Genomic DNA, 27347 nt, shown 5'->3' with positions numbered 1-27347 from the left:
AGTTATATTCTTGTATATAGGAGCAGTATTATAGTAATTATATTCTTGTATATAGGAGCAGTATTATAGTAATTATATTCTTGTATATAGGAGCAGTATTATAGTAGTTATATTCTTGTACATAGGGGAAGTATTATAGTAGTTATATTCTTGTACATAGGGGGCAGTATTATAGTAGTTATATTCTTGTACATATAGGAACAGTATTATAGTAGATATATTCTTGTACATAGGGAGCAGTATTATAGTAGATATATTCTTGTACATAGGGAGCAGTATTATAGTAGTTATATTCTTGTACATAGGGAGCAGTATTATAGTAGTTATATTCTTGTATATAGGAGCAGTATTATAGTAGTTATATTCTTGTACATAGGGAGCAGTATTATAGTAGTTATAGTCTGGTACATAGGGGCAGTATTATAGTAGTTATATTCTTGTACATAGGAGCAGTATTATAGTAGTTATATTCTTGTACATAGGAGCAGTATTATAGTAGTTATTGTTTGAGTGATTAATCTAGTAATAGACATTATCAGGTAAAATCATCTGCTTCAATGTAAGAATACTGACAATAATGATAGAGAAAAGAGTGTTTTGGGCCGTATTCACCAGACTATACTTACAGAGAATATTCTGTATTGTGAGCGTCCTCGCGTTCTGGATGTCACACCTCTCGTGCTGTTGTAAGATACAGGTCACTTCGATTCCGTTTAGTCTACTTTTTGGGATCATTCTCAGCTCGCTCCTGGTGGTGACGATGCCGTTTTCATGTCTTATAACCCTTTCTTGTGTGCTGTAGGGTAGGCCTCCGGTCCTCCAGTTAATTGCAGCAGGCTCGTCTGCTGTAACAATACAAATTGCCACCGTTTGCTCCAGACACCCAACCACGATCGGCTCCGGGGGAGGAATGACATCGATATCCGCAGTTACTATATGGTGGAGACAGAGGATCGTGATCATTAAAACAGCAGCTTTCACCATTTACTTACATGGCAAATTTCAGAGAACCTATTGAAATCGAGAGCTTCGCGTTCATGGCCTCCTCTCCATTCCTTATACATCAATGGGTCATTTATGGGATATCCTACTGGAATGGCTTAAATTTCCCAGATGGAAATACCCCTATAAAGTCGTATCTGAAAACCTAGCATTATCTGATATATAAAAAATAAAACTCTATTTAATTAAAAATACAATAGTTTGTCATTTTTTTAATGAGTTATTTGAACTGAGTCCCGTTCTTGGGATTGTCAGAGGTCCCGGTGGTCAGACCCTGAGCGATCAGTAAGACATCATGTCCCCTTTGTATAAGTATTAGATGATAGGAAATATGTATCAGGGTTCGGAGGTGTTTATAGACTAAAGGGTCCTTCCCACCTTGGACATCTGAGGCTCATCCACAGCATAAGCCCGAAATGTCTGATATATGTGGATCCCACCACTGGTAAATGCATATTTCTCAAGAACAGAGCGAGAGAGGAGGCGACACGATCACTCCATTCATATGTAACAGAGTTCTGAAAATTGCAAAAGAGCTCACTTGTTAATTTTTGCAATTCCTAGAAATTTAGTGGATCTTATGTTATCTACTGTATATAGAGGAGTTATTATCAGTCATTGTACAGGAGGAGGATGTGAGCTGTGACATCACCTATTGTGAATGGTGGGTCCTTTGTTATCTACTGTATATAGAGGTGTGATCAGTCATTGTACAGGAGGAGGAGGTGAGCTGTGACATCACCTATTGTGAATGGTGGATCCTGTGTTATCTACTGTATATAGAGGTGTTATCAGTCATTGTACAGGAGGAGGATGTGAGCTGTGACATCACCTATTGTGAATGGTGGGTCCTGTGTCATCTACTGTATATAGAGGTGTTATCAGTCACATAGGAGGAGGTGAGCTGTGACATCACCTATTGTGAATAGTGGATCCTGTGTTATCTATTGTATATAGAGGTGTTATCAGTCATTGTACAGGAGGAGGAGGTGAGCTGTGACATCATCTATTGTGAATGGTGGATTGTTATGACCGGGTAACCGAGGAGGATAGCAGGACCAGAACACCAGAGAGGTTGGCAAATAAGCGGATTGCAGACCCCTGATCCTATCCACACAACTAGCAGTAGCCGTGGAGCGTACCTCCGATGCCCTATTCGCCTCAGCACAGCCGGAGAGATAACTCAGCCTAAAGCAAGAAAGGTGAAGTCTAAACTGCCCCGGAGCAGATCCCAAAGGAATAGATAGCCCCCAAACATATATTGTCGGTGAGACAAGATGAAAACACAAACACAGGCAGAAAAATAGACTGAGCAAATGATGGGGCCCACACTGACTAGACAGGACAGGAAAGGAAAGATACTGTCTGCAGTCACGCCAAAAAACCTTGAAAAATCCAACACGTTTGATGCACAAAAAAAAAAACACTGAAGTCACACGACTTCGCCCCCACTATATCAGCACTCTGGTATATACTGAAAGCAAAGCAAAAAGAAACCAATATAACTGGGGACAGGACAAACTGACACAAGCAGTAACATATGGGCGGTGATCCACCATAGCCCCAGCAGGAGCAAGCTGACCCGCTGTAATGTAAAATGTCTGTAAGGTAGAACTTTCTAGAATCCTCAATTCTTTCCAGAAAATCGCCTTGTCACACAGCAGCATCCCCCCTCTCCTTATCAGCTGTGTGCCCGCACTGGTAATAGGACACTTCCTCTATAACATTTGGCCCCTCTCCACAGAAGGGAATGCTAATTAGTTAAGGGAAAGCATTTCCTTTGTTCTCAGATCTGTGGCTGAATGAAACTATGGGTGATATTAAAGAGACTGTACCGCAAAAACCATACACCGTCGAGATATAATAATCATATCACTGTGTAGGCAATGAAGCCAGCTTTCTAAACCCCTAAGTTTCACGATTCTCGGACTTCCAGAAACTGAGATATGAATTGCTCCCAAATGGAGGGTCTTAATTATGGCATGCTTGGTGTCTTCGGATTCTATTCGGTAAATCACAAACAATGATGCCCTATGTGTGTTGGTAAGGGCTTTTCTCATTTAGATATAGTTATTCTATTCGTGAGGTCACAGACCCTAGGCTATAGGTATTCTCTACCAAATTCCAGTCAGTTGGAGCTACAGAATCCGTACTGACAAGACGTGCAGATGAGTGGAGACGTGTTGCTCCGCCTTCTCCCTCCACATGGTCTGCTTGATACCAACTGAACACATGTGAGTGTTACTTTCTGTCTTTTAATCCCTTTGTTTTATATTTGTATTTGTACATATGTAATGTCTCAATTTATTACAACTTTTGTACTTGTAATCACTGCCCGACTTTGGGGAATAAATCGTAAAATTATCAGTTTGACTCCATGCTCTAAGAAACGAACTATGCGCCTTTTTTAGATAATCGCTACAAATTTGGGGTTTGCCGTGGACCCTCTTAATTAACTCTTTGATTAAGTAAAGCGTGGCTGGTGGCAGCGTGGTGTGCGCAGCTGGCGAGACTAGCTGGCAGTACAGAAGGGTCTTATATTGCTGAATGAGTGGTTGAGGCCACAGCATTGATAATTCCCTTATTGCCGTAGTCTAGTTGCCTGTACACAACAAGCAGCCCGTCCGGCGACTAATTATCCTAGGTGCAATTCCCTGACTGACCTGAGGGTAAGGGGGGCGCCGGAGAGCTGCGAGTTCCAAAGTGGAACTGAGAAAGTGGGATATACATAAATCCCCGCAGTTCTTGGAAGGTTGTTAGCAGTGGTGGGGCATCCAAAATACCCCCCTGCGGTAAATTGTTAGAGCAAGATTAGCTTGCTGTATTTTTGTAACGTGGTGCCGGTGGTGGGATAACTAAGATAAGCCCCCACTATGCCTGTGATAGCCGTGTACCAGCAGTGCGTCGCGGCCCTCCATCCACTGACAAATCCGTGTCGGTGGTGGGATCGTGACCTATTGGTGGCACAGGGTCCGCTGTCCATCGCAATTTGGTGGCAGCGGTCCGCCCGTTCTTCACATATTGGTGGCAGCGGTGGGCTGTTCATCACACCTGCACAAAGCAGAGATAGACAAAATCAGATCAAATGCAAAGAGATTAGCAAAAGAACCACTTAGCTGAACCATGCAGGAACCAAGCAGGAGACATCAGACCTCAGAAGGCACAGGAAGAAAATCACCAGCAGGGATTGAAGGAAGTTAGCCTTAAATACACCAGTCAGAAATCCCAGATCTCCAATCGTCATCATCATTATCAGGTGGCAAGCCTCTGTCAATCTGACCAGCTCCACTACCTCCAGTAACCACCAGAGGGAGCCTAGAAAGAGAACTTGCAACACCTCTGTCAATCTGACCAGCTCCACTACCTTCAGTAACCACCAGAGGGAGCCCAGAAAGAGAATTCACAACAGTGGATCCTGTGTTATCTACTGTATATAGAGGTGTTATCACTTATTGTACAGGAGTAGGAGGAGGTGAACTGTGATATCACCTATTGTGAATGGTGGATCCTGTGTTATGTACTGTATATAGAGTTGTTATCAGTCATTGTACAAGAGGGGAAGGAGGTGAGCTGTGACATCACCTATTGTCAATGGTGGATCCTGTGTTATCTACTGTATATAGAGGTGTTATCAGTCATTGTACAGGGGGATGAGGTGAGCTGTGATATCACCTGTTGTGAATTGTGGATCCTGTATATCTACTGTATATAAAGGTGCACCTCTATATACAAGTTGTAGCAACCTCTAATCATTTTAGCCAGGGTATACTACACACCCATTGTGTACAACGTACTCACTTCACATACTGTGTGCTCCAATCAATGACTCACATCGCCATACACCCCGTGCACATACTCGCAGTGTGCGCTCCCTGTTGTGAGTTCATTTTCCCCTTCACCACTGAGGCCCGATGAACTCCCTCTTCTGGTGAAGAAAGGTATTGAGCCTGATTATCAAGCACCTGAGTCTAATGATGAGGACTGGCTGAGTGGAGTTACTGAGTGGATATAAGGCTGCCGACGCCCTTCTGCCCTGCGGGTGATTTCTCTGATGGATTCTTGGAGACCAGACTGAATTTCTGCTCTGCTAAAGCTAAGTTTTTTTTGCTCTGCTTTTTGCATTTATGCTTTGATTTTGTTTTGCTTTGTTTTTCTGGAATTCTGCCTTTCCCTGCTGGGGTGAGCTGAATTCCTTTAGCTTTGTCTTCAGAAAATACCTGAGCGCTGATATTGTTTTGAAGCCTAGCTGCTTCTGGTTCTTTTTTCCATATCAGCTGGTTGGCTTGTTTTTGATAGGGTTTTTGCAGACAGCAACCTTCCTTTCCTGTCCTGTCTAGTTAGATTGGGCCCCATCATTTGCTCAGCCTATTTTTCTATCTGTGTGAGTGTTTTTTCATCTTGTTTCACCGTCATTATATGTTGGGGGCTGCCTTTTGCTTTGGGGTCTGCTCTGGGGCAGTTGAGATTTCCTTTTCTGTCTTTAGGTTATTTAGTTCTCCGGCTGTGATCGAGGGGTCTAGGGCACTGTAGGAACCCCCCACGGCTACTGCTAGTTGTTGTGGATAGGTTCAGGGGTCTGCAATCTGATAATGCCAACTTCTCTGGTTTTCTGGACGTCGCTTCTATTTTTTGTGCCTGCCTCCTACGGTGACTCTATCATAACAGCTCCCCCTGACTACCGGCCGGCCGTCTCCATGGAGACGTGTCTGTGTTGCCGCTGACTCCACCCCTTCATCATGATGTGTCGGATGTGTGTGTGGACCAGCGTCACGTGACGCCGATCGGCGGCGACGTCACGCCAGGGCCATCGGCCCAAGTGCCAAATTTAAACACTGCCACCACTGTTTAAAAGCACTATAAAAGCACCACAGGTATACCCATTTACACAGGAACCCCCCCCCCAGGAAGAAGCAACACGCGAAACGCGCATCAGGGATCTGTACTGCACTGCCAGGTCACATACCCCTTTCAGCCTATGCACTTTATTTACCTTTTTGCTGCTATTAACTGCTGCTTTAGTAACTTGCTGCTATATTTATCTGTTTATGAGGTGTCAGCCCCTGGACTTATCATATGTATCAGCCCCAGGTGAATGCTCATGTTAATGTCATTGTTGCAGTCTTTTTAGACACATTGACTCAAAACCACTATGCACTTTATGCAGCTTTTGTATTGATACTAATACCCTCCTTTGTCTGCCTAGCAGCCTTCACTTATAGCACAGTTTTACTTACTAACTTAATCTGGACTTATAGTAGTGCTCAAAAGTTTACATACCCCGGCAGAATTGTTGCTTGGCTTTTTTTCAGAGAATATGAATTATAACACCAAAACTTTTTCTCCACTCATGGTTAGTGGTTGGGTGAAGACATTTGTTGTCAGACTGCTGTGTTTTCTCTTTTTAAATCATAATGACAACTCAAAGGCCAAGAAAGAAAAAATTCTGCCGGGGTATGTAAACTTTTGCGCACAACTGTATATTCCCCTCGCATAAATTGTGCATGAATAATGCCTCCCTGGATATAATTCCCCACATGTATGTGTGTGTGTGTATATATATATATATATATATATATATACACACACATATAAAGCACATATACAGTATACTAGATGGAGGCCGTATGCTATCACATCGGAAGGGCAGTAATGTCACGATGGGGGCAGGCTTTGCAGCATTGAGAATCTCCCCCTCCCCATGTGCTCACCCACCTATCCACTCTCTCTTTTCCCACATGCTGACTTCTCCCGTCTGTGCTCTCTTCTTTGACCTGTCTACCCCATGTGCTATCCTCCTTGCCTGCTGTCTCTCTCCTTCCTGTGCTGTGTTCTCCCCTCATGTGCTGTCCCGTTTGAGCTGTCTCCCCCCTGTGCTCTCTCTCTCACCCCTGTGTCTGACCGTGTACAGAACATACCACAGCTCCTGGGCAGGGGAGGAAGCAAAAGACAATACTGACATTACAGCAGGAGATCGCAGAGGATACAGGTAAAATATTGTTTAAAAACAGTCAGTGAAATATTTTACCTCACAAAATGAATCCTCTGTGATCCCCTGCTGTAATGTCAGTATTGTCTTTTGCTTCCTCCCCTGCCCAGGAGATGTGGTATGCTCCGTGCATGGTCAGACACAGACAATTTTTAAAATAAACTTTCGTTCGTGGGAAAACCCCTTTGATGTGACCGGCTTCCTCCGCCTGTAGACACGTCGCGCATCTGCCGCCGGGATCAGCCGAATGATTCACTGCGCCTGTGTGGAATTCATTCAGGCGCAGTGTGAAGGTGTTCCACTGGTGGTACCGCACAAGAGGCTGCGTGAGTGAGTTAGTGCGTGAGTGAGTGTGAGTTAGTGTGTGAGTGTGTGAATGAGTGTGTGGTGCGTACGGCGTATAGACTGTGTGTGTGGTGCGACGGTGTTCCGCTGGTGGTATCACGCAATAGGTTGGTACCAGCAGCAGTTTCCATATTGAGACACCCATCACTTGGGTGTTCCAGTATGGCGGTCGGTGAACTTCCTCCGCTTGGAATTCTGGGATACAGTGACATCTTGACAAAACAGGAAATGAAAACATTACAAGGCAATTATAAATATAACTAGCTGCTGGCCCGATTCTAAAGCATCGGGTACTGTAGAATATGGCCAGCGGGAGATTAAAATAAAAAATGTGATATACTTACCATCCGACGGCCCCCGGAATCTGTCCCTCTTCTCCACGCTGCCGGCATTTTCCGTTCCCAGTAATGCTTTGCGCCAAAGACTGCTGCTGACGTACTCTCGCGAGAGCGCGACGTCATCAGCGGTATTTCGCACAAAGCAGTACTGGGAACGGAAGATGCCGGCAGCGTGGAGAGGAGGAACAGATTCCGGGGCCGGTCGGAAGGTGAGTAGATCACTATTTTGTATTTTAATTCTATTTTTTACACGTTTATGGTACCGAGGATCTGAAGGAGTCTCCTCTCCTCCGGACCCTGGGTACCGGCTAGCGCTGCTTATCTCCCGACGGTCACAGCATGGTAGCGGTGGCGCGTCCTTGTAATTGCGGACTGCGCCTGCGCACTGCGCCTGTTGCTGATTGGTTGAGGCCTGGCAGGGGCCTGGCGGCCGCGACCAATCAGCGCACCAGGATTTCAGTTACAGACAGACATGATAAGGCGTTTATATATATATATATAGATATGTCTCCTCTGATGTTTCCCCACATGTATAATACCACAGTGTGGTTACTGAGGGGCGAGGAGGGGAGACAAAGGAGGGTCCAGTCTATGTCCTGAAAAACAGGTTCAGTCAGGATTGGGGAATGAACCTTAGCCGGTGGGTGGGGAAAAATAAAATCCACTGGTGACGTAATCTCCCACACATTGGACTGGACACTGCCCCCTCGTGTGAGTTTGTGGTTTTTTTAGGTAACGTGGGTGTGACATAATATTAGGTAATTGTAGGTTTCGTTGTTATTAGTATTATGTGACATTAGTGTATCTGGTATTAGTGTAGTAATAGAATAATAACTGTAGACTTTGTTGTGTACAATAAATATTTTTTCTTTGTTCGTGGTTCCGTCTCAATTAGTCGCCATTCTTATATTATATATGAGGAATAGATAATGTTAAGGCATCACTACGTTGTATATTAAATCCTGCAAAAAATTGGAAGTAAACGCCTAGTATATATAAATCATAATCCACTGGAGATACACAGGCAACAATTGACTGCTAATCACAGGTCATAAAAAGAACAATTCTCCCTCTGTTTATGGTGTTAAAGAACTCTTTTCCCTGAGATGCTTTTTGTTATACCATAAACAGAGGGAGAATTGTTCTTTTTATGACATGTGATTAGCAGTCAATTGTTGCATGTGTTTCTCCAGTGGATTATGATTTATATATACTAGGCGTTTGCTTCCAATTTTTTGTAGGATTTATAATTAGCTAGTGGGAAGTGCCATTACTAGTCCTATTAAATTCTTTTTTGGAATATACGTTGTATATTTATTGTTACTAGTCAAAGCTGACATTAATAGTTAATATTGGACCTCAATAGATTTTCAGTCTCTCCCCTTTAATAATTAATATTTTGCCCAAAAACTCATCCTTTAACATAATGGCGAGCTCAGGCACAGACTTTTTGTGTATTGCTTGCAATACCTTATTGATTTTTTATGTGTTTTTGTTTGATTTGTTTTTAAACTTAACACAGCATTAGATTAAAAGCAGAGAACCTATTAATGTTTTTTTAGCTTTTCTGTACTTTTGGATTACATTAAGGGTGTTGTTGCGTGAACTAAGACAGGTATAGAAGCATGGACAGAAATCGGACGTCGTACACGGCGGAGTGTCATGTGTTCTTAGATCTTGAAGTTTGGACAGACAGCACAATTTTGTTTAAAGGGAATCTGTTACCTAATTTTTGGCCTATAAGATACGGCCATCGCCATCAGGGGCTTATCTGTAATGCATTCTGTAATGCTGTAGATAAGCCCCCGATATAACCTGAAAGATAAGAAAAACGAGTTAGATTATGCTCAACCTGGGGTCCAGTCCGATGGGTGTCGCGGTCCGGTCCAGAGCCTCCCATCTTCTAGCGATGACGTCCTCCTTCTTACTTCTGCTGCAGCTCCTGCGCAGGCGTACTTTATCTGCCCTGTTGAGGGCAGAGCAGAGTGCTGCAGTGCGCAGGCGCCAGGAAAGGTCAGAAACGTCTGGCGCCTGCGCACTGTAGTACTCTGCTCTGCCCTCAGCAAGGCAGATAAAGTATGCCTGCGCAGGAGCCGCGGCAAGAAGCAAGGAGGACGTCATCAATAGAAGATGGGAGGCGCCGGACTGGACCGTGACACCCACCGCACCGGACCGCGCCCCCCGGTGAGTATAATCTAACTCGTTTTTCTTAAGTAAGTTAAGTGTTGAAGTGAAGAGACTGTAGTTGGTCAGAGGGAGTGTTACAGAACAGGCCACATACTGGGTGTGTGTGCAAGGAGATTACAACCTTTACTACAAAAAGATGCCCGATAACGATCCATATTTACAGACCCATCACATCTAATTTAACTTTTAAATTCATAATAAAATAATTACATTTTCTTTTTTTTTAAAGAGTAAGTAACCTTTGTTTGCTTTTTTAACTCTTATGTCCAAGATAAGAAAGTACCTTAATAAAGAACATAGAAACGGAGTGCAAATAATGAAAAACCGCAGACGCTAAGCAGGTAGTATGGGGAAAAATAGATTTATAGGCGCTGATTCATTGTTGTTGTTTCTCCAGTTTCCTGGATGGATGTGGTCTTTGTAGTAGACTTAATGTCTGTGTAAAGGGGTTGTGTTATGAATGGGTCACCGAGGAGGAAAAAAGCAACACAACGCTAAGTCTCAGAAAACCAGAGAGGTTGGTAACTGTGCAGACTGCAGAGCCCTGATCTTAACACACAACTAGAAGCAGTCGTGGAGCGTGCCTACGGTGGTCCTGGACACCTCGTCACAACCGGAGAGCTAAATAAGCCTAAAGTAAGAAAAGAGGAAAACTAACTCCCCAGAGCAGACCCCAAAGGAAAGACAGCCCCCCACATGTTTTGACGGTGAAGCAAGATGAAAACACAAACAAAGGCAGAAAAATAGGCTGAGCAAACGATGGGGCCAAACTAACTTGAAAGGACAGGAAAGGAAAGATACTGTCTGCAATCTGCCAAAAAACCTACCAAAAATAATGTCCAACGCTTCTGATAACAAAATTAACCCTGAAGTCACTAGACTTCTCCCACTATATCAGCACTCTGGAATATTCTGAGACAGAGCAAAAAGAGGCCAATCTAATAAAGGACAAAAAGGCAAATTGGCAAATACAGATAAATTAGAGTGGAAATTCAGCACAGCCCAGCCGGGCTGGCTGACCACACAAAAACTGAGTTGACCAACAAGAGCAAGTGTGAACATTAGCAAAAAACAAACTTAACTTGAGATGACTGGAGAAAAAGACTGAATCACCAGCAACAGGATAGGGCGTTGGCTGTCTTATATCCAGTCTGATACTCCAGAGATCCAATCACTATCCTCCTCGTCAGGTGGCAGACCATTACCAATTAAACTAACCTCACTACCTCCTGTCACTAGCAGAGGGAGAACGGAAGGAGAACTCCCAGCTGGTGGAGCAGAAAATGAGCTCATAACAGGGTTGGTTTAATAATGTTCATTGCTTTATTTATGTCTGTTTGCTTATTGGGTATTGCTACATGTTTTATGTACTACCTAATTCATGTTATGGTACAGCTACTCCATTTGGGTATTACCATTACTGTTGTGAAAAGGTCACCGAGGAGGAAAACAAGACCAAGCCAAGTCACAGAAAACCAGAGAGGTTGGTAACTACGCGGATTGCAGACCCCTGATCCTAACCACACAACTAGCAACAGCCGTGGAGCGTACCTACGATGATTCTAGACGCCTCGTCACAGCCGGAGGACTAAATAAGCCTAAAGCAAGAAAAGGGGAAATCTAAAACTGCCCCAGAGCAGACCACAAAGGAATAGACAGCCCCCACACATGTATTGAAGGTGAGACAAGATGAAAACACGAACACAGGTAGGAAAATAGGCTGAGCAAGCGATGGGGCCCACACTAACGAGAAAGGACAGGAAAGGAAAGATACTGTCTGCAATCACGCCAAAAAACCCTGCAAAAATGTCCAACACTTCTGATAGCAAAAAATACCCTGAAGTCACTAGACATCTCCCACTATATCAGCACTCTGGCATATTCTGAGAACAGAGCAAAAAGAGGCCAATCTAATATGGGACAAAAAGCAAACTGGTACATACAGCGACAGAAGAGTGGAAAATTCAGCACAGCCCCAGCCGGGGCTGGCTGACCACACAAAAAACTGTATAGACCAAACCAAATCAAATGTGAACATTAGCAAAGACAACTTAGCTTGAGAAGGCAGGAACTGAGCTGGAAACTAAGACCTCAGGAGGCAGGAAAAAGTCACCAGCATGGGAATAGGGAGTCGGCTGTCTTAAATCTAGTATGAGACTCCAGATATCCAATCCTCTTCCACATTATCAGGTGGCAGGTCTCTGTTAATTAGATCAGCTTCACTACCTCCTGCCACCACCAGAGGGAGCCCGGAAAGAGAACTCACAACTCCTCTGTCAGCACAACCAGCTCCCTCACCAGAAACCAGAGGCAGACCAGAAAATGAGTTCACAACAGTACCCCCCCTTGAGGAGGGGTCACCGAACCCTCATCCATGCCACCAGGCCGATCAGGATGGGCCCGGTGAAAAGCACGAACCAATCTATTGGCATGAATGTCAGAGGCAGAGACCCAAGAATTATCCTCCTGGCCATAACCCTTCCATTTGACCAAATACTGGAGTCTCCATCTAGCCAAACGAGAATACAATATTTTCTCTACCTCATATTCCACATTGTTTTCAACCAATACAGGGTCAGGAGGCACCGCCACAGGAACTACTGGCTCAACAAACCTCTTCAACAGAGATTTGTGAAAGACGTTTTTGATCTTAAACGTAACTGGAAGAGCCAATCGAAAAGAAACAGGATTAAGAATCTCCAAGATCTTATCAGGTTCAATAAATCTTGGTTTGATCTTTGGAGATGCAACCTTCATAGAGATATTCTTTGACGACAACCAAACCATATCACCCACTTTAAACCGGGGACCAATGGTCCTATGCCGGTTGGAAAACCGCTGGGCCTTTTCCTGAGAGAGTGACAACTTATCCACCACTTGGTCCCAAATCTGCTGCATTCTCTCTACCACAGTGTCCACACCTGGGCAGGCTGAAGATTCCACTTGCCCTGAAGAAAATCGAGGATGAAACCCAAAGTTACAGAAAAAGGGCGACATCTAAATGGCAGAACTAGCTCTATTGTTTAGCGCGAATTCGGCCAAGGGCAAAAATGAGACCCAGTCACCCTGATCAGCAGATATAAAACATCTCAAATAGGACTCCAAAGTCTGGTTTGTTCTCTCAGTCTGCCCATTGGTCTGAGGATGAAATGCAGAGGAGAAAGATAACTGCATTCCCAGATTGGAACAAAAGGCTTTCCAGAATCTGGAAACAAACTGGACTCCTCTGTCCGACACAATGTTCTCAGGAATCCCATGCAACCCAATCACCTGTTGTAAAAACAAGGGCACCAACTCTGAGGAAGATGGCAACTTTGGGAGTTGTACAAGAAGACTGGAGAAGAGCAAATGTTGTTCCTATCTTCAAAAAGGGGAAGAAGGTGGACCCAGGCAACTATAGGCCGGTGAGTCTGACTTCTATACCAGGAAAGATCTTTGAACAAATTATTAAACAACATGTATGTCAATACCTGGATAAGAATGAAGTGATCAAACAGAGTCAGCATGGGTTTGTAACTAATAAGTCATGTCAGACTAACTTAATTTCCTTCTATGACGGTATCACTGATTGGGTGGATCAAGGAAATGCTGTAGATATAGTATATCTTGACTTCAGCAAAGCATTTGACAAAGTCTCTCATACAATCCTTATTGAAAAAATGACTAAGTATGGAATGGACAAGGCAACTGTTAGGTGGATTCATAACTGGCTTAGTGATCGGACCCAAAGAGTGGTCGTAAACGGCTGCACATCCAGTTGGAAGAATGTCTCAAGTGGGGTACCATAGGGCTCTGTCCTGGGCCCTGTATTGTTCAACATCTTTATCATCGATTTAGATGAAGGAATTGAGGGTAAACTGATTAAATTTGCTGATGACACAAAGCTAGGAGGGATAGCTAATACTAGAGAAGAGAGAGAGGATTCAAAAAGATTTAAATAAACTGGAGAAGTGGGCAGCAACTAACAGAATGGTTTTTAACAGGGAGAAATGCAAAGTACTACATCTGGGCAATAAAAATGAAAAAAGCATATATAGAATGGGAGGAATAGGGCTAAGCAACAGCTCATGTGAAAAAGACTTGGGTATACTAATAGATCACAGACTGAATATGAGTCAACAGTGTGATGCAGCAGCAAGAAAGGCAAATGCAATTCTAGGATGTATTAACAGAAGCATACAGTCTAGATCACGTGAAGTCATTATTTCCCTCTACTCCTCTTTGGTCAGACCTCATCTGGAATATTGTGTCCAGTTTTGGGCACCACATTTTAAAAAAGATATCAACAAACTGGAGCAAGTTCAGAAAAGAGCGACCAGAATGGTGACCGGTCTGCAAACCCTGTCTTATGAGGAAAGGTTGCAGGATTTGGGAATGTTTAGTTTGCAAAAGAGAAGACTGAGAGGAGACTTAATAGCTGTCTACAAATATCTAAAGGGCTGTCACATTGTAGAAGGATCAACTTTATTCTCATTTGCACAAGGAAAGACTAGAAGCAATGGGATGAAACTGAATGGGAGGAGACACAGATTAGATATTAGAAAAAACTTTTTGACAGTTAGAGTGATCAATGAGTGGAACAGGCTGCCACGAGAAGTGGTGAGTTCTCCTTCAATGGAAGTCTTCAAACAGAGGCTGGACAGACATCTGACTGGGATGATTTAGCGAATCCTGCTTTGAGCAGGGGGTTGGACCAGATGGCCCAGGAGGTCCCTTCCAACACTACGATTCTATGATTCTATGATTCTACAAGATGGACCATCTTCGAAAATCTAATCACAAATCACCCAGATAACAGTCATTCTCTGAGAGACAGGAAGATCAGAAATAAAATCCATTGAGATATGGGTCCATGGCCTCTTGGGCACCGGCAGGGGCATCAACAACCCACTGGAACAAGAACAGGGTTTAGACCGAGAACAAGTCCCACAGGACTGCACAAAATTCCTGACATCACGAGTCAGGCAGGCCACCAAAAAGACCGACTCACCAAATCTTTGGTACCAAAAATACCTGGATGACCAGCTAATGCGGAGCAATGAACTTCAGACATCACTCTCTTCCTCCACTGGTCAGGAACATACAATTTTCCCATAGGACAACGCTCAGGTTTATCCTCCTGAAATTCCTCCACGGCGTGTCTCAAATCGGGCGAAATGGCAGAAAGAACTACCCCCTCACCTAGGATGGCAGTAGGCTCGGTCACAATAAGAGAATCAGCAAAGAAACTCCTAGAAAGGGCATCTGCCTTAACATTCTTAGTGCCCGGAAGAAAAGAGACCACAAAATTAAAACGCGTGAAAAACAAGGCCCATCTAGCCTGTCTAGGATTCAAGCATTTGGCCGACTCCAGATAAATCAAATTCTTGTGGTCAGTGAGGACCACAACTTGATGTCTAGCTCCCTCCAACCAATGTTTCCACTCTTCAAATGCCCATTTCATGGCCAACAATTCCCGATTCCCCACGTCATAGTTGCGTTCAGATGGGGAGAACTTTCGAGAAAAGAAGGCACGGGGATTCATTTTAGAAGTCACAGGATCTTTTTGGGACAAAACAGCTCCCGCACCAATCTCAGAAGCATCTACCTCCACCTGAAATGGAAGTGAGACATCAGGTTGCCGTAAAACCGGAGCAGAAGTGAATCTCCGCTTAAGCTCCTGAAATGCCGAGACAGCATCTGGAGACCAATTCAGCACATCAGCACCCTTCTTGGTCAGATCAGTCAGTGGTTTGACAATACCAGAAAAATTACATATAAATTTATGATAGAAATTAGCAAAACCCAAAAACTTCTGGAGAGCCTTCAAAGAAGTGGGCTGAACCCAATCATAAATGGCCTGTACCTTGGCCGGGTCCATTTCAATAGTCGACGGAGACAAAATAAATCCCAAAAATGAAATCCTTTGTACACCAAAGAGGCATTTCGATCCCTTAACAAACAGGAAGTTCTCCCTCCCGGAACACAGTCTGGACATGTTCCACATGAGAATCCCAATCCTTGGAGAAGATCAAAATATCATCCAGATAGATGATCAAAAACTTATCCCCAAAGTCCCGGAAAATATCATTCATAAAGGATTGGAGGACAGAAGGGGCATTAGAGAGCCCAAAAGGCATCACCAGGTACTCAAAATATCCCTCCGGAGTATTAAACGCCGTCTTCCATTCATCCCCGTGCTTGATGCGAATAAGATTATACGCCCCCCTGAGGTCAAGCTTAGTAGACCAGCAGGCACTTTTAACACTGGAGAATAAATCAGACATCAGGGGTAACGGGTACTGATATTTAACCGTCATCTTGTTAAGGGAACGATAGTCAATACAAGGTCTTAATGAACCATCTTTCTTGGCAACAAAAAAAAACCCAGCACCTAAGGGTGAAGAGGATGGTCTAATATGACCCTTCTCCAACGACTCCTTAATATAGGATCGCATAGCATCATGTTCGGGTACTGATAAGTACAACCTGACAGAACTGGAGAGGATCTGCAAGGAAGAATGGCAGAGGATCCCCAAATCCAGGTGTGAAAAACTTGTGGCATCATTCCCAAGACTCATGGCTGTACTAGCTCAAAAGATGCTTCTCCTCAATACTGAGAAAAGGGGCTGAATACTTAAGACCATGTGATATTTTGGTTTTTCTTTTTTAATAAATTTGCAAAAATTTCTACATTTCTGTTTTCTTCAGTCAAGATGGGGTGCAGAGTGTACATTAATGAGAAAAAAATGAACTTTATGGAATTTACCAAATGGCTGCAAGGAAACAAAGAGTGAAAAATGTAAAGGGGTCTGAATACTTTCCATACACACTATATCATAAAGTAATAAATTCCTGGTATCTGATCCAATAGATCAGACATGGGAAAATGGCGGCCCCGGCCCGTGGGCCACATTCGGCCCTTTGGTTGTTTCTGTCTTGCTCGCAGACAAAAACAACGAAAGGGCAGGTACTCAAATGTGATCTCATAGCTTGGTATTAGCCCCGCTGTCTTACTATTGCTGAAGCGGCTTCTGTGAGAAGTGAGAGCTGCTGCGATCATTCACAGCAGCTGAGATCACTCACAGCAGAGCAGCTTCGGCTTCTGTTGCAGCATCACTGAGAAGTCACTGCCCTGCCCAGCAGCTTCTGCACATACCTGGCTGGTAATTAGTCACCTTCTAAGCTGGAATTGGTTGAGATTAGAACTAGGAGGTGATTGTGCTGGGTAAATAAAGAAGGCAGAGCTGTGTCTTTGTACTAAATTGCAGGAGGAATACATGTCACCACGGAGCAGGCAGACCAACAGTAAAAGGGGAGGTTTATTTACAGGGAGAATATCTGGTGAACATATAATATAACAGAGAAAATGCTGTAACAGGTAATATCAGAGACTGAAGAAATAACAGAAGTGCAAAACAACAGACAGTTATTCTCTTATGGGGATGAAACTTATCAGTTCCTGGAGATCTTGCTTGTAGAGATCACTCTTCTCCCACGTAGGCACCCAGGCACCAGGGGTGCTTGATGTCGTCTGTCTCTGGGGTCCTAGGTATAGTCCAACTGGCGTATTGGGGGTTAACGTGAGAGCTCAAGGGGTATGCGGATGGCGGTATCCCCCTGTATGCAAGGTTCTTCCCTCTGCTGCGGCAGCGGCGTTCCCTCACCAGGGTCAGGGGCTCTGCCTGGGACAGTCTCTCTTGGCAGGTCTGTGTCACGTTACATTATGTTCCTCGGTCACAGGGAAGCGTCTCAGGATAAAGCAGGGTCTCACTGCAGGGGAGCGTCTTAAGGTGCGCAGTCTGTTGGTGTGACAAAGTCTCTAACAGGAGGGGAGCGACCAGCCCTCCAGGCGGTGCAGTGACAGGCTTCTTGTACTCAGTGCTCACCGCCTGTGTCTGCGGTCCCTCAGTGTTCAGTCGCTGCGCCTGTCCTCTCCTCTGTCAGCGTCCTCTCTGCTCCCATCCCTGCGCTGCTCTGCTGAAAGCGCGCCCAATTCTCCCGCTCTCCGTCCTGCCCTCTTCCTGTTCCTGGTGCTCGCGCAGTCCACTAAAGCATCCTCCGGGGAACCTAATGCCCTGCTCAATGGTTCCCCACTGTCATAACTGCTATCTGCCTAAAATGTGCAAACCCTCCTTCCTACTTGCTGACAAGTCCGTCCGTCAGGTCACCTTCCCTTCACTCCTCCCTTCCTTTGTCTATTGTCGTCCCCAACAATCACAACCCCTACCTTCGTCATTCTGAAACTTCTACCATCTGTTGTCGGACCAGTTGTTGGGCCAGACCCGCTATCTGCGGGGGCCAAACTAAACCGGGAGCACCATGCTCCGAGCAGCCTACTGCCACTCGCCAGCGCGCACGCCACATGACAGCGTCGTTCAAATTGGGCTAGGTACACCCAGATTCTCTCTATGGCGTGTACCTTCCCCTACTCTCCCCTTCTATCACCTTTCACTATCCGGTATGCCATGATCGAGGCCTTACACCTACCAGATCATTGTCCGCGTCCGCTTTCTTCTTCGGGAATGTCCGTGGTGTTAGGGACCTGACTCGTGACTTCTGTCCGTCTCACATCTTCACTCTCTTTACTTTCCTCTTGGTAATAAGTCATGGTCGGCGTCTCGGTCATACAGACCCTCTCATCTCGTAAACCCCTTTGGTCTCACACTTCCTTCGGTCACACAGACCTTCCCGTACCCGGACCTGTTGCATTTTACTTTTGCATATTATACATCAAAACAACTTTATAATAGCACAAGTTCCACTTTTTCTATTTTTTTTTTCATTTACTGTTTCTTGTTAAAACCAACATATAATAAAACAAAATCATAACAGGTTTTCTCCCCCTTCCTTCGACATTGACACTCCCCTTTTTTCGCATCCCTGCCATGTCAGGCAAACTAACTTCTACACTTATATAAAAAAACATTTCTCTTTAACCTGGATGCAAACTGTCCCAGTTATTTGCATAACGATGCAGCGAATTCCCGACAGTCCAAGCCATCTTCTGGTGGCCGGTAGCCGTGGAGCTCCCAGGATGCAGGGAGTGTCCTTAGAGTCCTTTCTACAGGGGCTCGTGTTCCTCAGGTTCAGCGAGCACGGCTACCGCGTAGAAGCCGCGGGGACAATATTCTTTATAGTATGACACCAAGTCCCCCTCTTGCAAGGCCCTGCCATGGCGGATCGATGCCACATTGATGTACACTTTCTGAGCGGTCACAAGGTCTCGGATAAACCCGTACCCTTTTGGTATATTAGTGTATACAAGCCGTCCCAAGGATCGTGCAGCCGCCATGTCAGCCTCTCCCCTCTCATGGAGCAGGTTCCAAATTTCCTGCTTCCTGGCCTTTTTCTTTTTGATGACCTCCGCGACTCAAACGGAGAGTCCGGAGTAGGCCCCGGAGTCCGGTGGGCGGGGCTCAGTCGGGGTTGAGAGCGGGGCAGAGGCGGCCGTTGATGTCATCGGCCCAGCAGCTTCTGGGGCCGGGCGCCGGGGAGGAGCAGCCGTAATTCCTGCTGAATCGGCCGCAGAGCCTGACAAATAGGCCACGGCCGACTTTGGTGACGACACAGATGCAGCCGCGGGGTAGGCCGCACCTGTAGTTGCAAACGGGGTTGGAGCAGCGGCCGGTTTCATGGACGAGGTCGCTGCTGGCATGGGGAGCGCATCAGCATCTTCCATGGACAGACTCCACACCGGCGCCACCGGGCGTGGCGCCACCGGACGGGGTGGTTCGGGGACAGGAGCGCGGGCCTTGCTCAGCTCAGCATAAATCGTAGGGCCCTCCGCGGCCAGGCTTTCAGGAACGGAGGAGGCCACGTGCTGCGGCTGAATGGTGGGGGCTGCCTGTGGAGCCGCCGGCTGAGCCGGGGGAATTTTCACCTTCCCCTGCGTGGCAGCCTCCGACATAACATCCCGCGGCTCCTCCTGCAGTCTCCGTCCTTCACCCCGCCGTCCGGCAGGGCTAGCCTCCAGGCTCGGGGGTTCCGCGGGGAGGGACTCTGCTGTCAACATTGGCGGCCGCTTCCGCGGGACCAGCAATTGCTCTGCTTCTCCACCCGCGATCCGGATGTCTGCCCGTGACTCTGAGGAATAAAGTTTTCCAGCGAGGCGCGATCTCCTGACGCCATCGCCACTCCAGGCGCCCGATGCCTCGACAACCACAGCGTTGCATCCCGTCCGGTGGACAGCAATCAAATGGCGCCAAGCAGCCGCAGCCAATCTTTCCCTCAGTGCCACTCGCTCTGCTGGGTGGGGTAATGGCAGGCTTGTCCACCCAGCGGCCTGGGTCCTGTATGTGGGAGCGTCGGCCTCCGGGTTCATATCATATTGCTTCCCCAGGGGTACATTGGAGGGGGTCCCAGACAATCCAGAACGGCTGCAAACACCCGGACCTCTCTCCTGCGTTGGAGCAACACCGCCATCTTGCACAGAACCTGGCACCGCCCCGGATCCTCCGCCAACACCGCAGATCCGCCACAGCGCTCCCAATTTGTAATCCACAGGTAAGCAATTTGTAATCCACAGGTGTTTTCAATCCAAACAGAGCAGTCCAAGTCCTTCTCTATTCTTCAGAGGCAGGTCTGCCGCAGAAGATATCGTATTAGCGGCGGCGATCCTGCCAACTACACCAAGTGTAGCGTCGTGGGCCGGGCTGGGGGGTGGTCCCTCTGTATACCGCACACAGACGTCACAGCCAAAAGATGGAGGCAGGGTTCGGGTACAACAGGTCCAAGTTTATTCCTCACCGTCCGACTGACGGCCTCAGCAGTACACCGTAATACCTTCACGGCCTTCCGTTTCCAGGCCTCGCTACACACACCGTACTTTTTCACCAGGGACGTAAATACACGTACCGTCCCTTTTTCACTTAGTGACGATCCTGTCAGCGCAGTCACTGTGGCCGCCTTAGGCCCGTACACCATCAGCACTTTTACTGGTCAGTTATCGTCTTCAATACAATAGGCTTTTCCCCGGGGCGTCGTCTGTACTGCGGTACTTCATGTCAGGACCACCCCCCTGACTTCCTCTCTCCTCAGTCCCCTGGTTTGGCTCTCCTCACAGCACACAAACTGTCACAGACTTCCTGTCTCTTGAGCACCTCCCGGGGACTGGAACTTTATGGAACCCTCCTGTCAAATTTATAAATTTCCCGGTTCACTGTAACTCCGCCCCCTATGACCAACGGTTTCTAAAGCCCTAAGCTGCTGTCAAGTCCGGAACTCACACTCCTCCCTGCCATCTTGTGGTCAACCCCAGGTACTGCACATCACCTACACTTTCCTAGCTGTTTCCCCACTGTCATAACTGCTATCTACCTAAAATGTGCAAACCCTCCTTCCTACTTGCTGACAAGTCCGTCCGTCAGGTCACCTTCCCTACACACATACCAGACCTCTGCCCTTCCCTAATAACCTCCCTCTCCAACATCACTGAAGGAGAGCTTACTCATCTCCTTTCCATATCACACCTCACCACCTGTGCCCTTGACCCCATCCCTTCCCACCTGCTCCCCAACCTCACTAACACTCTCATCCCAGCCCTAACCCATCTCTTCAACCTATCACTATCTTCTGGTACCTTCCCCTCTGCCTTCAAACATGACACCATCACACCCATCCTCAAAAGAACAAACCTTGACCCAACTGCTATGCCCAGCTATCACTCCATATCACTGCTCCCGTTTGCTTCCGAACTCCTTGAACAGCATGTCCATGCTCAACTTTTCTCCCACCTCTCATCGAACTCCCTCCTTGACATCCTCCAATCTGGTTTCCACCCCCACCACTCCACTGAAACTCCCCTGACCAAAATTTCTAACAACTTACTCACAGCCAAAGCTAACAGACAGTTCTCTGTTGTGAGTTCATTCTCTGGTCCACCAGTAGTGAGTTCTCCTTCCAGACTCCCTCTGGTGGTGACAGGAGGTGGGGAGGCTGATTTAATCAGTAGAGATTTACCACCTGATAATGATGATGATGATTGGACCTCAGGAATCTTAGACTGGATTTAAGACAGCCGACGCCCTAAGTCAGTGCTGGTAATTGCTTCTGGCTACTCAGGTCTTGGTTTTCAGCTCTGTTCCAGCCTTCTCAAAGCTAAGTGTTTTTGCTAATGTTCACACTTGATTTTGTTGGTCTATTCAGTTTTTTGTGTGTTCAGCCAGCCCCGGCTGGGGCTGTGCTGAATTTCCACTCTTATTTATCTGTATTTGCCAATTTGCTTTTTAGTCCCATATTAGATTGGCCTCTTTTTGCTCTGTCTCAGAATATTTCAGATTGCTGATATAGTGGGAGAAGTCTAGTGACTTCAGGGTTAATTTTGTTATCAGAAGTGTTGGACATTATTTTGTAGGGTTTTTGGCAGATTGCAGACAGTATCTTTCCTTTCCTGTTCTTTATAGTTAGTTGGGCCCCATCGTTTGCTCAGCCTATTTTCCTGCCTGTGTTTGTGTTTTCATCTTTTTTCACCGTCAATACATGTGTGGGGGCTGTCTATTCCTATAGGGTCTGCTCTGGGGCAGTTAGTTTTCCCTTTTCTGGCTTTAGGCTTATGTAGTCCTCCGGTGGTGACGAGGCGTCTAGATCATCGTAGGCACGCTCCACTGCTACTGCTAGTTGTGTGGTTAAGATCAGGGATCTGCAATCTGCATAGTTACCAACCTCTCTGGTTTTCTGGGACTTAGCTATTTGTTGTCCTCCTCGGTGACCCATTCATAACAGTTCTCCATCCTCCTCCTTCTCGACCGGTCCTCTGCCTTCGACACAGTCAACCACTGCCTACTGCTACAGATTCTTTTTTCCCTTGGCATCAAAGACCTTGCCCTGTCCTGGATTGCCTCATACCTTTCTGACCTGCTCTCTCTCTGTTGGAGTCCCCCAAGGCTCTGTCCTGGGGCCCCTACTTTTTTCCATCTATACCCTTGGCCTAGGACAACTCATAAAGTCCCATGGCTTCCAGTACCACCTGTATGCGGACAACACTCAGATCTACCTCTCTGGCCCAGATGTCACCTCTCTGCTGTCCAGAATCCCGGAGTGTCTATTAGCCATATCCTCCTTTTTCACCTCTCGCTTCCTAAAACTCAATGTAGACAAAACTGAACTCATTATCTTTCCTCCATCTCACGTATCTTCCCTACCTGATCTATCTATTATGGTAAACAGCATCATGCTCTCTCCCGCACCTGAAATCCGCTGCCTCGGAGTAATTCTCGACTCTGCCCTGTCCTTCAAACCACACGTCCAAACTCTTGCCACCTCCTGTCGCCTCCAACTCAAAAATATTTCCAGAATCCGTCCTTTCCTCAGCCCTCAATCTACTAAAACTCTTGTACATGCCCTCATCATCTCCTACCTTGACTACTGCAACACCCTCCTCTGTGGCCTCCCTGCTAACTGTCTTGCACCACTCCAGTCTGTCCTCAACTCTGCTGCCCGACTAATCCACCTCTCTCCTCGCTACTCCCCTGTCTCTCCCCTCTGCAAATCCCTCCACTGGCTCCCAATTCCCCAATGAATCCAGTTCAAACTACTAACACTGACCTTCAAAGCCATCCACAACCTGTCCCCTCCCTATATCTCTGAACTAATCTCCCAATATCTTCCCTCACGTAATCCCCGATCCTCCCAAGACCTCCTACTCTCCTCCACACTTATTCGTTCCTCACACAACCGCCTCCAACATTTCTCCCAAATATCTCCCATCCTCTGGAATGCCATGCCTCAACACGTCCGATTATCTACCACCCTCAGATCCTTCAAACGGAACCTGAAAACCCATCTTTTCAGGAAAGCTTACAGCCTGCAATAACCATTCTGTCGCCTCACCACCGCCTGAGCTGCTGCATCCCCGACCTTCTGTCTCTTCCCCACTATCCCATAGAATGCAAGTCCGCAAGGACAGGGTCCTCTCCCCTCTGTACCAGTCTGTCATTGTTTTTCAATATTTTTATTAACTTTTTATCATTACATTGAAAACGTATATATATTATATCCATAGGGAAAAGGGGGAAGGGAAAATGAAGGATAAGGGCAGGAAAGGGCAGGTACATTGGTAAAGAAGTCTGGTTGGTAAATAGTTCTAGGCATGGTAAAATTACAAAGATAACCTAAAATTAATCACAAATTATCAACAAAATCCCTAATTTGGGAAACTATATACAAAGTTATTAAATACAATAGTCCACTGTTATTTCGTTTACTCATATCACTTGTGTTAGGAAGTATTCTGGATGCAAAACATCAGTAAATTGTCAGGGGAAATGATTAGACCAGTATTTCCATTTTTTTGAACACTTAAATAGATTGTCATTATTAATTGCGAATTGGAATTTGAATGATTTATGTAAGTTTATTCTTTCTTCTATTACTGAGTAAAGAGGAGGGTCTGTTTTCTTCCAATTAAATGCTATAGAGTTTTCAACCACAAGTAAGACGTGTGACCAGTCTGTCATTGTAAATTTGTTTACCTTTAACGATATCTATAACTTTGTATGTAACCCCCCTCTCATGTACAGCACCATGGAATTAATGGCGCCATATAAATAAATAATAATAATAATATTTGTCCTGTTCTTGATACTGATGTTTTTCTATTATATAGGGGTTCACCTGGTTGCCTTTTGCTATATTTAGACACTTCAAAAACGTGTATGTAGCTTTCCATGCTTTGACCCTATTGTGATCTTTGCTTGTCTTTTGAATATGGTTCACATACAGGATTCTTATACACCGATATTGTATTCTGTAAGGACACTTTGATATTGTTATATATGGATTTCGGTTCAGGGGTGGTGTGATTTGATACTGTATATGTGTTTTAAGTGATTTTATGATATATCGTGTGTCTTGTGTTTCCAAATAAATTGAGATTTATATAAGTGAATTTTATTCAGGTGTGCATACCATTTATTGCCTGGTCTTTTTCTCCTTTAAATCATCGCAAATACGCTGAGTGTGAACATATGACACACAAATTTTTCAAGCTAATTGTAGCAGAAAAAACAATGAGTATTTTTAGAAAAATATGCCTCCTGAGGAAGAAGCAGTGAAACGCGCGTCGGGGCGGCAGGCCGGGAGAATCCTATTGTACACGGTTGTTGACTAGAGGTCTAGAGGTGATATCCATTATTTATGGGAATTCTTGTGGTTTGAGTGTGAACATAGCCTGAAGGAGAATTAGGATCAGCCAATTGGTTCGGCCCTCCACGGCAGTCCCAGTTTCTTATGTGGCCCCTTTGAAAAATGAATTGCTCACCCCTGTAATAGATCATTCAGTAGATATAGAAAATAGTGTTAATTTTCATTACGTGGAGATCACTCACCCTGGCAGAGCCTGACTTGTAATAAAAGGGACACATCGAGCAGCAGGAACAGCAGAGACATGTCTGCCGATCTCTGATGCATCAGCACAAGGCACGCAGAGAGACGAGTTTTTTTACTGTCTAAAAATCATTTTTGCAATTGGGCTTTGTTAAAAAAAAAAAATGGTGACCCGTTTAGCTTCCATTGCCTCCATATGTCACCATACACAGGAGTCTACCGGATGAGTTACCAGAGATCTGTCAGTGAGCTCATTCCGAGAACTATCAATAGAATTTAATTAAGTAATGAGACGAGTTTAGAGACAGGAGAGGAAATAAGAACGGGTAAAGCAAAAGTAGGGAAGATAAAGACCTCGTCATCGCTTCATTCCATCATCATACAAATTTGATTAGATGGACCCGTGAAAAACATTGCTCCATTTTACAATGTGAGCAGAAATTTGCAAAGTTATTTCATAGTGATGAGTGAACGGGCTCGGATAAGGTGTTATCTGAGCATGCTCCAGTGCTAACCGATTGTCTTCAGCATGCTAAAAAAAATAAGCTCGAGTCCCCGCGCCTGCAAGTCACACGGATGTTTGACAGCGGCAACACATACAGGGATTGCCCAACAAACTGGTGTGCTTGGTGCAAATGACTCAAATTATTATTATAAATTTGTGTCATAAAGCAGATTCAAATATTATTTTGCAGTAAAAGACACCAAAAAAACAAAAAAGGGATGAAATGCATTTATAAGAAAGGAACAGTATCACAGCCACGTTCCCACGATGAGCTTTGGGTGAGTTTTTGGTGTTGCAGATTTTCTGCACCCATTAAAATAGGTAACTTGCATTTTTTTTTTCAAAAATAAACCCATCGTGTGAATGTAGCCTGAGTGATTCAGAAATCTTCAAAAGCCCAAAAAATGGAAAAGTAAACACTAATTTCTTATCACATTGTGAATTCATAACTTTATATAAAGTGGAAGAGATGTGATCCGAGCCGACATATGTTCAGCTCTTCTACACATGTACACGGCAAAAATAGCAGAGAACAGACAGCAAAGAAGCCGAGGAAATAAAACAGCGACTACGGGGCGAAACCCCTGGAGGTCACTCACGTAGACAGATCCCGACTTGTCGTAAAAGCGACACATGGAGCAGAAGGAGCCGCAGAGACATTTCCAAGGTGCCGATGGTTTGTGCAGAGCGTCGTCTGCACTGAGCCAGATACAGCAGGTGGCAGTACTGAGAGTTTTATTTTATGGGGTTTTTTTGGAGGGGGCGTGCAGGATTTAATTAGTTGCTTACATTTGTAAAGATTTCACTAACAATCATTTTTTAAATTGGAGTTTTGTTTTTTTTTTGGAATCAGATAACTTTTTATTAAGGTTTTGTTTTAACAGTACAACAAAAAGACAAACAAGTAAAACTTTTTCTCATCCCTGAACATTATACAATCCCACCATACATAAGACAGACCATCACTACAGTCAGCAGAGACAGAGAACAATGCAGGAAAAGAGTAAGAAAAAGAAAATAATACTCACCTCATTGTGCGCCGTCATAGATCAGAACTGTAAGGCTATGTGCACACAGTTTTAGGTGTTGCGGATTTTTCCACGCGGATTTGGAAAAATCCGCAGGTAAATTCTCAGGGCAAAAGATCTGCGGTTTATCTGCGGATTGGCCTGCGGTTTATCACTTCTACAATGGAGCAGATGGCAAACCGCAGCGGAATCCGCAGAAAGAATTGACATGTCAATTCTTTCTGCAGATTTGAAACCGCAGCAAAACCGCGCTGAAAATTCCGCAGCGTCTGCACTGCGGTTTCCAATTTCCATTCATTATAATGGTGCTGTACTGCTGCGGATCCGCAGGGCCAAATCCGCTGGGGTTCCGCAGCAGAATCCGCAGCGTGTGCACACACCCTCACTGATTATTGCAGTGTAAACCTCGTAAACCTAGATGTCACAATATCAGGTGGTTCAGACAGTGGATCACACACTTCAGCCCAGTAAGGATGATATAGACCAGGGGTCTCAAACTGCATTCCTTGAGGGTCGCAAACCATACGTGTTTTTGGGATTTCCTTAGCATTGCACAAGGTTCTGGAATCATTATCTGTGGTGCAGGTGATTAAATTATCACCTGTGCAATACAAGGAAATCCTGAAAATATGACCTGACCTGTTTGTGGCCCT

General features: G+C 45.3%; 1 protein-coding gene across 1 annotated transcript in view; it reads right to left on the bottom strand.

Annotated features, from left to right (window-relative positions):
- LOC141091511 (nectin-3-like protein) overlaps window positions 1-26397 on the bottom strand; it is a 40869-nt gene extending 14472 nt beyond the window's left edge. The window contains exons 1-2 of the mRNA XM_073577140.1: window positions 26266-26397; window positions 627-932 (exon numbers count right to left, since the gene is read on the bottom strand). Coding sequence (XP_073433241.1) covers window positions 627-932; window positions 26266-26326 — 367 coding nt within the window. The 5' untranslated portion in view covers window positions 26327-26397. The remainder of the gene's footprint in view (window positions 1-626; window positions 933-26265) is intronic.
- Between the last annotated feature and the right edge of the window lie 950 nt (window positions 26398-27347).

Source organism: Dendrobates tinctorius, unplaced genomic scaffold (assembly GCF_039654945.1).
Source record: "Dendrobates tinctorius isolate UK_male_01 unplaced genomic scaffold, ASM3965494v1 ptg000054l, whole genome shotgun sequence".
Classification (NCBI taxonomy): Eukaryota; Metazoa; Chordata; class Amphibia; order Anura; family Dendrobatidae; genus Dendrobates; species Dendrobates tinctorius.
This window is presented reverse-complemented; position numbering and strand designations above follow the sequence as displayed.